At 45.6% G+C, this 12,113-nt stretch overlaps 1 protein-coding gene across 3 annotated transcripts in view; it reads right to left on the bottom strand.

Moving 5' to 3' along the window:
• Nucleotides 1–12,113, bottom strand: part of GRM7 (glutamate metabotropic receptor 7) — a 219,705-nt gene that overhangs the window by 95,017 nt on the left and 112,575 nt on the right. For all 3 annotated transcript variants that reach the window (XM_031555627.1, XM_031555624.1, XM_031555625.1), the window contains exons 3-4: nt 11,790–11,931; nt 10,826–10,980 (exon numbers count right to left, since the gene is read on the bottom strand). In XM_031555627.1, coding sequence (XP_031411487.1) covers nt 10,826–10,980; nt 11,790–11,931 — 297 coding nt within the window. The remainder of the gene's footprint in view (nt 1–10,825; nt 10,981–11,789; nt 11,932–12,113) is intronic.

Here is a 12,113-nt window from a genome sequence, read left to right as displayed (position 1 = left end):
GCACAGAGGGATGGCACTTGTTGCCAACAGATAATTCTGCACCATCCTGAAATTATATTTCAATTATGAGACAAAAAGTTTGTGTTTATCTGTCCTTACCAGGAAAAAAAATTCCATGATCTTCTGCCTCTAGTTTCATTATCCTAAGAGCTGGAACACCTGATCACACTGAGGATTTTTTCCTAAACAATTTTCAGTTTCTCTCTGTCATTAGAGCATTATCACACAGCCACCAAAATGAAAACCCATTCCCAAAGCAGATCTGCAAGCCCAGCCTGAGTGAAGTGGGCACTTCAGCATTCGTTGTATCATCTTTAGGGAAATTACGTGTATTATTTCCCAAACTATTACTACTTTCAAAAGCCTATCATCCTTCAAGCATTACCAACACAAACCAAAAGGAAAAAGAGCAACAACTAAACAAAACCACGCGCCTTCCACAGCCCTGCACAGCAGAGCAGCTGCAGACAGCACAGAGCCCTGCCTGCGTGCTCCGCACCCCCACATCATCCATAGATGCTCACGCAGGAAAAGATAGATGGTTGTGCAGCCACTATCAAACACGTCATACCTACAGCAAATATATTGGCAGTGTATAATGTAAGCAGATTCATTTGCCACTTGCAAACATAAATACCATATTTGCATTTTACTCTCATAAAAAGCTCAAACATTTTTATTTTTGCTTTCCTTGATTTATTGTGAAGTGGTGTTTATTTTCAGGCTTGCTAATAAAGAAGATGAATAAATGAATCATAGGACATGTCAGAGAGTAATTTTAAGTGGCCTCGAGGGACAATTTCATTGGGTTATAGCTATGGTCAGAAATGGCATAAGGAAAAAAACGTGTTGAATTAAGAAACTGAACCCAAAGAGGAAATTCACACTCATTATGATTTCTGAAGAGTGATGGAATAGCTGATAACAAAAGATAAAGAAATGCTGAGATGTATGAATTTATGAATGTTACTGTAAATATATCAGACTCAAAGTAGTCCTGGGACAAGATGTGTCACACAGGACTGAACCACACCTAAATTTTTAGACCTTCTGGTAAGAGAGGAGGGTTGCTAAAGGAGCAGGAGTGAGGAGCACTGCAGGTATGCACTCACCTTGTACCTGCCAGGCAGGGGGTGAGGAAGGAGATGTGGCCCTGCAAAGACCAGAGCAAGCCCGTGGGGTGCCTGAGGGTGCCGACAGCGTTGGCACAGTGTGTACCAGCTTCTCCCTGCTGTCCCAAGGGACCTGCCTTGCCTCGTGCCTGCACAGCACAGGACCCATGGCAGGGCTGGGAGGCTGCTGCCTCTCCATGCGCAGAAGCTCCTCCAATGGGCTGCACTGGTATTTGCCTAGCAGATGGCAGAGGGGTTTGTTTCTTTCATTTTAATTCCTAATATATGAAGCTATTTTAATTCCTTGTTGCAAAAAATAACCCTTGTAGAAACGACCGATGACGGAACCTTTTATTTCTTCCATCACCTTATGGCACAAGCAGCTTGTATTTGTATTCACTGCCCCCAATTTCAGTGTTTGAAGCTTCCTAAATTAAAACAGTGCGATCATTGTGAAGGAAAATGAACAGTCAGGTCTGTGGACCTAATCCCTAAGTTCCCCCTTTGTAACTCTTTCTTGGGACCAAACTCATCACGTGTGGGAATCAGCACTAGGAGAAACCACCAGTGCTTCTGATCAAACAGGTGGCATCCCTGATGGCCTGTTTGGCAGCAGCTCTGGGTAGTCCACCAGGCGCTGGACTGGAAATGCTACAGACTGTGTTGAACTCCTTCCTGCTTTGCCAAAGCCAAACATCAGAGATGACAAATGACCCGTGCCATTACGAGCAGCCTGTGGTTCCCAGCCCTCCTGCAGAGGGGTGCTTTCAAAACTAGATGCATGCCTGTTTTTACCTGAAACAGTTTATTTCAGAACGCTCTTGCAACTCCTTCCTTACTAGAAAAATATGTTAAATACAAATGTTGAAAGAAATATTTTGCTCATATTACTTCCCTTGGAGGTAGAAAAAGGTGTTAACCTCTCCTGCTCCTTTGTTTCTGCAGTGAGGCTGCTCGTGCTCCTTGCACAGCTCTGGTGCATCATCTCAGCCCCCTGCGCTGCCTGCGCTGAGTCGCGGAGGCGACCACAGCGTGAGCACCGTGCCTGGCATGGTCCCAGTGCCAAACTGCTCTGAGCGAGTGGGAGAAGGTGATGAAATCTTTTCTGACTCCTATTTCTATGCCTGAAGAAAATGACAAACTAAAACATTATTTTTTATACTTCTCGTGAGCCAGATCTGTTCATCAGCTCAGGAGGGGCTCCTCTGTGTCAGTGCAACGACATCCCCTGAGCTTCACCCCCACAGCACACCTCTCCGAAGGGGGTTGAAAATTCAGATCAGCCAAAGGTTCTTCTGTATTTCTGAAGTGGTTGGAGATGGCTCAGTCCCATGCTGGGACTCTTCCTCCCTGCAAGTCAAGCATCAATAGAAAAGGTCTAATTGAGCACTGCTCGTTGCCAGACCCAGAGAATGTCATTGCATACAAAAGGAATCCACTTCCGGCGGTGACTGACATGAAGCAACACCTTGCTGAATCCTTTCCTAGCTTTGAGATCATGAGATTTGTTTTTAGATCATGGGAAAAGCCTTTTGCACACCTTCAGGATTGCTCTTTACCTTTTGGTATTGCCTAACAGTCTTCCCTGGGGACAAAGAAAGAGGAACTTTGGCTGCTAAGTCTTTCTATATACGTTACAGATCCTGGAAATCCTGCCAGTTTTACTAACAGATGGAAAATGAATTCAAACAAATGAGTCTTGAAACTCTGCATGGAAGCAGGGACTAACAGCATTAGAAAACACCAGGATTTCCTAATGGTCCACTTGGGGGGGTTGAACAAGAAGCAGGCATTTGCCTTGTGTGCTGGCCGTGCCCTGTTCTCACAGGGATGGGGTGGCTGTGTGCCAGCCTCAGCTGCCCTCACTCTGAGTCCTTGCAGAAGTGCTGCAGGCAGCGCAGGGCTGCCAGCTGTGGAGCACAAAGCGTCTCCTGCACGCCCTCTGTAATGGCACGTCCCCATTAGTACCCAGACATCCCTACCAGGGCGCAGGCAGATCGGGAGATGGCACATGGTAACAGCAGGCTTCTGAAAACAAGATGCTTCCCTTCTGGGTGGAAATACCTGTCTGGATGTGCCCAACAGGCAGCTTCATCGCTGGATCACAGAGGGGAGCGTTGGTTTTAGGAGGTGCAGTTCAGACTGATTCAAAGTCAAGACCACTCACAGCAGACCCAAACAGCGATCAACAGCTCAGCACTTTCGTCCCATGAATTATCTCTTCTTACAGTGCCAGCCACTCTGGTGTGTACACATGTGAATCTGAGCACAACCACCCACACAACCTCCAGCATCCTGAAATAACAGCTAAACACGAGCACCGAAAGGAAAACGCCAACGTGAGCCCAGGGAGGAATGCACCAAACAGAGTTAAGGGAGCAGCACGTGCAGAGTTGGCCACAGCTGGCCCAGGTCGGGAGCTGCCCATCTCACAGCCCACGTCAGGCAGGGCTGGGTGAGCCCTTCCATTCCTCTCAACGAGCCATGGATAAGGTCCCTAAGTCTGTGCTGTAAGGCACTTCTTTGGGGTCCAATTAGACCTTTTCCATGAAGCAGCTACACCCTTAGGAAGATGCTGCTTCAAACTTGATTTGAGACTACAAACATAACGTTAACTTGGAACTTTATAGAAGCTGTGTTTCTTAACTTTCCTATATCTGCATACTGAAAAAAAAATATGCTGCCCTTAAGGCACTGTCTCTTTGAACCTACTAACCTCTCCTCCATGGAGCCTTCATCTCAGCCCCTTAAAGCCAGGCACTGCAGTGCTTCTGCACCTCCATGAGGATGGTTCCTGCCCCCAGCCGGGGCGGGCAATGCCAGCCATCCTGGCAGTGACAGCCAGCGCTCAGCCAGAGGAACCACAGCTGATCCTCCCTCCCAAAGTGACTTTCCAACACTCTGGGATCGATACGCAATAAACTTTTCACAGCTGCGAGTGTCCTGGGCTCCCACGTAGCCACAGAACTAATTTAAATTCAATTAATGACTTCATCAGCATTGGGAAAGATGCATGCTCAACAAGTTTGCAGATCAAATGACTTCAAGCGCTGAGTGACAGAAGAACAGAAAGGTAAATTCTTCCTTCGGCTGCACTTGGGCAGCTGAGGCGTTTGTCAGAAGGGACCCGGAGTGCCACTGAGAGCATCCATTTGATAAACTGTACTGGGTGAAATAAGAAGCCCACCTAAACAGATGACACATCTCACCTCACACATCTGAACGCAGAGTACCCTCAGCATTTTAATTCCAAAGCTGCTCAATACAATTTGCTCCCAGGAAGAATGCAGATAAACTTATCCAAAACAGAGTGCTGCTCCCAAACCACTGCCGCAAAGCAGCACAACTCCCATTGCTACTGCCTGTGCTGGGCTGTGGGAGCCAGAGGTGGGCTCTGCTGAGAGCTCAGTCCCAGGGATATGGGGCAGCACCTCGAGAAGCACAGAGCGCTGCAATGAGCTCTAAGCCAAGCTGTAAGCAAGAAGAATCCTTAACCTGTCACTTAGCAAACGTTGATAGGAGGTGCATGATGCTCTTCTGTTCTGTTCAGGGAGGAGATGGGTAAACACTGCACAAAACGAGCACATCTCTCCCAGAAAAACATCCCAGGGCAAAGGGGGCTGTCGCTGAGTACAGGACAGCAGGACTGGGTTCGTTAATACTGGATACAATTCAACACTGCCTGTAACACAGAGCAAAACGAACCTGCAGCTCTTCACCTCAGTAGGCTGGCGATGCGGAGGTAAAGTATTTGTAACCACTAAACTGTGAGAGATGACTTCATTCTGGCTTTTTTTCTTGACTCACTATTCTTTCAGTGCTTTTTTTTTCTACATATAATACAGCTCAAACAGAAAAAGAAGCAAAACAGCTCTTGTTGGAAATAAAAACTAAACCACTGAAAGCACAGTTCACCATCTTTTTGGAAGACAAGCAACAGAACAATTCAAGGACAGTTTTATGTTGGTTTACAGCATTTGCAATGCTTCTGTTTTTTTTGTTTTTTTGTTTTTTCCTCAAATAGCTGTGCACTTTCCTGTGCTGAATTTGAGCCATCCGTTAACCTCAGAGCTGAGTGCTTCATGAGACTGCAAAGCTCAGCCGCATGCAGCGCTCGCTGGAATTGAATCATTTATCTCAAATCTGCTTGAATGTCACTGCTTTGTTGCATCGAATTCCGACCTCAGACCATAAGCAGTACTTCTTTCACTACAGGCAAATCATTTCAGTAGACTTTCAAAACAATTAACATTATGGATGCAGGTTGCTCCAAAAGTAGTGCCTCTTTTTTTTTCCCCCCCACTGAAAAGACAACAGTTACAAAGAGCACGATAGCACCGACAGAGAAAATTCTCAGCTGCACAACAATATTTTTTTATGTACTCACTGCCATTAGCCATGCATTTTCACCAGCCACAAACAAGAGCCTGCATTCGTAACAGTGTGCACCACTGGAGGTGACCACTGCCAACACTGCTGAAACGCACCAGCCACCCCTCAACTGTGCACACTTCCACTGTTTAGTCTCCGTAAACATTGATGAATGTCACTGGGAGCCATTTTTTCACATATAGGACATCAATTCCACCCCTTTGCTTCATACACACTTCCACATCACACTCCATTCTGTCAGACTGACCCTCTGCTGCCAGACGTCGCATGACAACAAAATGGAACGGCACAGTGGTGTGGGAAGGTTCAACCACCAACATCCACATCTGATGCCGTGGGCCAACATCACAATATAGGAGCAGCCCTCATATAAATAGCCACAGAAATACGTTCCAAATGCCGAACCAAGATCCTGAATGTTCCTGCTCTACCTGTTCTCTGTGCTCTCTACTCTGTCACACTGCTCAAGGGCTCTAATGAGCCAGATTTAATCTTAATGGATACCGAAGACTGATACCAGCAAATTTAAAATCTGAAGTGTGGATATTTCTTAGACTTGAAGAAGAGATGGGAAAGGGGAGAGAAGATCATCATTCTGCATCCAGAGATCATCAGTATCACACAGTCCTCTGACTTAAATATCTGTCTGTAGATGCATCTACCAGCCTTCCCAATTTAATTCGGCAAATACTGCACAAATCTACTCCAGAATGATGAGGCTTTTCCTTCCCTTATGGCACAGACACTTTCTTATCACTGGCAGAAAGAAGTACTTTTTCTCTGGGGACAGAATTTAGGAACTCCTGACTTGGAAGCTGCCTGCTAGGGAGAACTTCAATCGATGCCTGGGCCAGAAGTCTTATCATCTTTAATCAGAGGGCCATCCTGATATCTCTTATATACACGTAAATGGTGTAATAAAGACAGCTACCCCGGGCAGATAACAAGAATAATTAGATTTGGGCATAGCAGTGATAATGAGAGAAGGAAATGCTCTAAAATTTATTAAATCTACTGAAAAATGAAGAAGCAAAGTGGCAGCAGAATACTGAAAGGTCACTTTGTGATTAACAAAGATTAGCGTGGAAGAAGTTCATTTAAATCTACAAAGAAGCGCGGTTGTGGTTCATCACTTTGGAAGCTCCGCTGCTGGAAATGGGGTGAGCCACGGGGGGGCAGGGAGCATTAGCACTGTTTGTTTACTGCTTTGAGGAGCCTACAATGCTTCTGGGGCTCGGAATGAAAAATAGGACAAATGAACAACGCTCTCTTAGACCATCCCTGCCTAGAGAAAGGAAAAACCAACCCAGCAATTTGCTGGTCTGAAGGCAAACAGCTCAGCGGAACAGCAAGCACAAAACACTTCTGTTCTGAAATCTCAGCCTTTCTTCTCATTTTCCGCTGCGCTTCCATTTTCCCTGCAGCGATCGAACTTTTGGGAGCTTGTCACACTCGCCTCAACGTCTCCCATTTATCCATTATCCCGACGGCATCATTGCTTCAAAACTCTTCCTCTGCAGCCCTCAGCTGCTCCTCCTCACAGCACCCCACCTCCCCAGGACCAGCAGCAATGCGTCCTCTGGGCTGACATGGGAACCTGCCCACACGCGCAGCTCACGCTGAGTGGAAGGATGAAGAAGAGGCTTTCTGAGGAGCACAGCAGCGGAAGGTAGCACCGCACCAAAGGCATTTTGGAGAAGAAAGATGTTCTGCAGATTTTTTTTGTTCTGCTTTTGTTTTTACGAACGTCACGTGCACGCAGAGCCGCAGATGTTCGTCATTTCTATATTATTGTAAAATGAACATAATAATAATGATTATACGAACACATGCCCGTTCAAATTTTAATTACGAAAAAAACATCCTTTGTCTTTCATTTAAACTGTTTTTTTCCTCACGTCCCAACACTGCTATTTGCTCTGTGGTTACACTGTGCCTTTCCACAGCCACGGCACAGGGCTACACCCGGAGCCAGGCGCAACTGGATCTCACCAACACAAGCCCTGCTACGTGCAGTGCTGCAGTGCGCTCACGGCTTCTGGACCGGGCTGACGTTTTCACAGCCCACGAGCAGGAGGACGCACCATTAAAGCCTTTTTCATGGGAGCAGTTCAAAGTACCAATAACTGGGATACACTCTTCTGCTGCAGTGGCTGTTCCAGAAGCACGCGTGCCCTGCCTGCTTCCCTGAAGTTGCAGCTTTGTTGAAGTTGGCCATGGAGCTTGTTTCAAACACACAAGTTTCTGTGCAGTGATTACTATTTAAGTTTGCACTTCCTCTGGCTCACTGTCTACTGCAATTATGCAAATAAGATGCAACTTTATCCCTTCAGCATAATTACATCAAACACAATCGGGCTATATTAAGACTGACTTAAGAGGAACAAATTCAGTCCATGTAATGATTTCCGAAATCACCCTATGGGGCTATGGCAAAGAAAAAGCTATCCCAAGGGTGACATCAAGCATCTAGACAAATAACCACACATCTGGGGCCTGACACTACGTGCTTCACGTCTGTGTTCTGCATCCAAGAACCACGGCTGGAGGAGCGGTAGTAAAAAATGTCTTTTTCTGTAAACTGACCATTTCAGCTTACGACTTTTGTGACCAACAGCTCCTGAAATGTCAAAAACCTGGTAATCCAAAGCTCCTACGTATGCTTTAACATAACGGCACTTTAATTTTCAATGCAATTTAACTTTTCCTGGCTTATAGTCACATTTTTTTTCCTAAAGTGTGAGAAGAGGTTGGCAGCATCACTTATTTAATATCAATATGATATTTTCTAGACGGGGGAAGCTGCGCCTCTGTTTGCTTCCAATGAAGTTGGCTGGGAATCCTTTTCTAACATACTACAAATCATCTTTAACACAACGGTCAATCCTAAGAAACAGAAGGCAAATGCTCTTAAGTAAAACCAGGGCAACCCCCTTACTCACTGCTACCAGAGAAGCACTCACTGAGCCCAGCAGAAGGCAGCTGGTGCCTCGTGGTGCCTGCAGCCCACGAGCCGCACCGACGGCAGCAGCACTGCAGGGAAAGGAGCCTGCCAGGCTGGGCACTGCTCAAGATATCCTCCTTTAGGGCAAATTGAGTTCCGTTCTGCTAATTTAGTTTGTTTCCATCAATTTATAGGGAAAGTCAGGGCTTCTTATTTCATTTATTTTATGTATTCTCCCACAGAAGTACATTACTAAATTCTAGTAGCAGATGTTCATTGCTGGATGATAAAAGAACAACGTTAAAATGTCTGTTTCCAGTTCTCTTGGATTCAATGCCAAATGAAATTACTACAGAAAGAAAAACAAAACAACATACAGCAGTCTGAATGCAAGAAAGGAAGATAATCCATACGGGTAACAGTCTCACTAAGCAAAGAAATGCTAACACCTGAGGAATCCTTGCTTCCTGTAAGTAACTGATTTCAGCAGATGCTTCTCATGGGGAATGAAACAGAAATGGAATTGGTTTGAAAGGAGAAACGTTGAATTCTGGAAAACTGCTTCACACACCAAGAGGAGCACTCAGCAGGGCAGGCATGAGGGTTATGTTGCAGAAGGACAGTACGAGAATGGCTGCACTGGAGAAGGGAAATGCGCTCTGCGCTCATAACCATCCCTGTACTCTTCCCCCTAACAGGGCTAAGCAGATGGCAAATACAGATGGTAATTAGGGATGGATGAACGAAACTGAAAAAGGTAAGAACCAGCCTGAACCTTTCTAGTGGTACAGAGTGTGCAGGAATCGTTTGCTACTGACATTGGAACTGCAGCTCTAGGACATGGTGCTCTGCCTCTCCCTTCACACCCAGCGTAGCACCAACCTTTGGCTGATGGCTTTCCCCCTTCTGGAAAACAACACTCAAAATATGTACCTGCCTGCATGGCAGAAACTGTGGAAGAATGAATGCAATTATATATATAGGCAAAATATAATTCAAGCCTCACAAACCTTACAAACAGTAATCGTGCAGTCTGTGTGAGTGCAGAATGCAACGAGCCAGCTTTTAGGCAAAAGCCCAGAATGGTTGGGGAATAAGCTGTGTACAGGCTCAGTGCTCGTACATCCTGCAAGGCACTACATGTGCTGATATTTGTAACTGCTACTTAACCAACTTCTGTACCTGCATCCCTTCAGTCTGTCATTGTAACTCATTATTGCCAAAAGAAAACTCCATTATGTCCAAAGTGTTTAATGTGTAACGCAGAAGGAAAATATTTTAAAACAAACACATTTGGAAAGTTTTTCTTTTTGTGTGCTGCTGGCAGACTTCGAGATTTTCTGTCAGAAACCCTCAGGGATGAATACAAACAGTAGGGAAAGATTATTAAAATGCTGTGTTTTTCAGAAACAAACCACTTCATTCTCTACCAACTTTACGTATTTATGGAGAAATAACATGTAAAAATGCCTCTAAGGTTCTAAAATTTAATATTAGGGACTTGAGAAGAATAACTAATGAGGTGGTACTGTATACACAGTAAAAATGAATGCAAACGTTTGCTTTCCCTGTGAGTGAAGACACCAAAGCCCATTTTGTGTGCACAACGCATGCAGGGACTCTCGTGCCATGCACAACAAGAGGAGTTTCATTCTCTTTACTCTGTGTCTGTGAAGAATTTTCCTTTTCATGTCAAGGAGAACACGGACTCCAATCAGCATGCTTGGTTTGCCCAGAGGAAGCTGTTCGGATAGTTAAGCATCTCCACAGAGGGGACAGCAAATTAAGGACGGATCAGACGCAGACTTCAGGGAGAAGAGAAATGCTGAGAAAGGGAGAATTCTGTAACAGAAGTGCCTCATAATCCTTATATAGATGCACGCACATCTACAAATACATATATTGGTAGAGTACACCAAAAATATAAATACATATAGCATATGATCTGAATAAAATACAAGTTAAAGGGAAACTGCTGACTTGAACCTGAATTTTTACTTCCTCAGTATGTAGTTTATTTGCTGTTTCTGAGGGGTACGTAACTGCAGTGCATTTTCTCTTCCTACATGCATACGTGACACATTAAGATCATTTTGGTTTACTGCCTTTAAGGTGATACAGATAACTGCTGGTAGCTTTTCAGCTGCAGATATAGCATATAGTTCTCAGATGGGGAACACAGACATTCAGGAAAATCCCAGGGGATGAAGACCAACTCTGTGTATTTTATACCCTTCCAATACAACCACATCCAGATACAGCCATCCAAAAAAACACACACCAGGAACAAATACAGGCAATCCATTTTGTGCCGCTCGTTTTCAGGAGACAAGAAGCAAGGCAAGAAGTTATGAGAGAAGGTGGGCAGAGCTCTTACCCTCGATGGTCGCTCGCTTGGGCAGGATGGTGATGGCCCCCTCAGCCACATCCTCCTGCTGCAGCAATGGGCTCACCTTGGAGCCCCACGTGTCCGAGCCCACCCATAGGAAGTGCCCCACTTGGTCAGCCCTCTTGGCAGCTGCCAGGATTTGCCTGTGGAAGAGGACAGTTTGTTCACGAGTTAGTTTCATTTCAACATACGATTGCTTGGTAAAAAAACGGTGTGTGGCAACTGCAGAAGGAATTTATTTCTGTAACCAACAGAACTCAGAAATTTCACAACACATCGTGCCATGATCTGAGCAGCACCTCCCAGCGCCATCAGAATGTCCAGTTAATTTTAAATTCTTAAGTTAGAAATAAGCCATGCTTTTAAAATATTCTGCACATAATTTTAATGGCAAGTGGTATCTGAATGACATGGGCATCCAAGCCACTTTATCATCAGTAACCATCACTTGTCATAAAATACACTCTGAATTAAGGAATTACTCTCTGTAGTGTGAGCTTGGAGAGAGGAGATTTTCTTAATGTCTCTGAAGTAAGGTCAGGTCTGCCATCAAACGCATGAGTAATTCCACAATAGGAAAAGCCTTCAGACCTTTATCCAGGGCTGGATGGGGCCCTGGGCAGCCTGGTCTAGTATTAAATGTGGAGGTTGGGAGCCCTGCTTGTGGCGGGGGATTGGAGCTTCAGGATCCTTGAGGCCCTGTCCTACCCAAGCCATTCTATGATTCACCCCTGGCAGCCCATCGCTCCCTTCTCCCCACAGCATGACCCAAGGTGCCAAAAGAGCCAGACAGCAGCAGGAGCCCAGTGTGATCCTGCAAATGGCAAACCCCACAACCCCACACAGCTCCTACCAACAGGCATTCCCTCTTTGTTATCTGTGTTCTTACTTCCTTTCTCCTTTCTGCATGGCTACCAAGCACAAAAGAGTTAGTCCCCTCAGCCATCCTTACTTTATGTCCTCGTCGTTGGCAAAAATAACGATGGCCCTGGCATTGGGAGTTTCTAAGAGCTGCTTGATGATTTTATCGAAGTCGATGGTCTTGTCCTTGCGATCCTGTGGGATTTTCAGGGACTGAGCGATGCAGAGCCCACCTGTGGAAGAAAGAAAAGAAGGGCTCAGTCAGCAAGGAGCACGGGAAAAGGGCTGGGAGATACACGTAGACTGGAGGGGCAGCCTGGATGGAAAACACCCCGATCCAAATGTCCTTACAGAGCACTTAAGCCTCCCTCCAGGCATCCCGAGGTGTAACTGCAGTTTGTTGCTGTCAAGGTGG

Source organism: Meleagris gallopavo, chromosome 14 (genome assembly GCF_000146605.3).
Source record: "Meleagris gallopavo isolate NT-WF06-2002-E0010 breed Aviagen turkey brand Nicholas breeding stock chromosome 14, Turkey_5.1, whole genome shotgun sequence".
Classification (NCBI taxonomy): domain Eukaryota; kingdom Metazoa; phylum Chordata; class Aves; order Galliformes; family Phasianidae; genus Meleagris; species Meleagris gallopavo.
The sequence above is the reverse complement of the archived record's forward strand: the minus strand, read 5'-3'. Positions and strand labels throughout refer to the sequence as shown.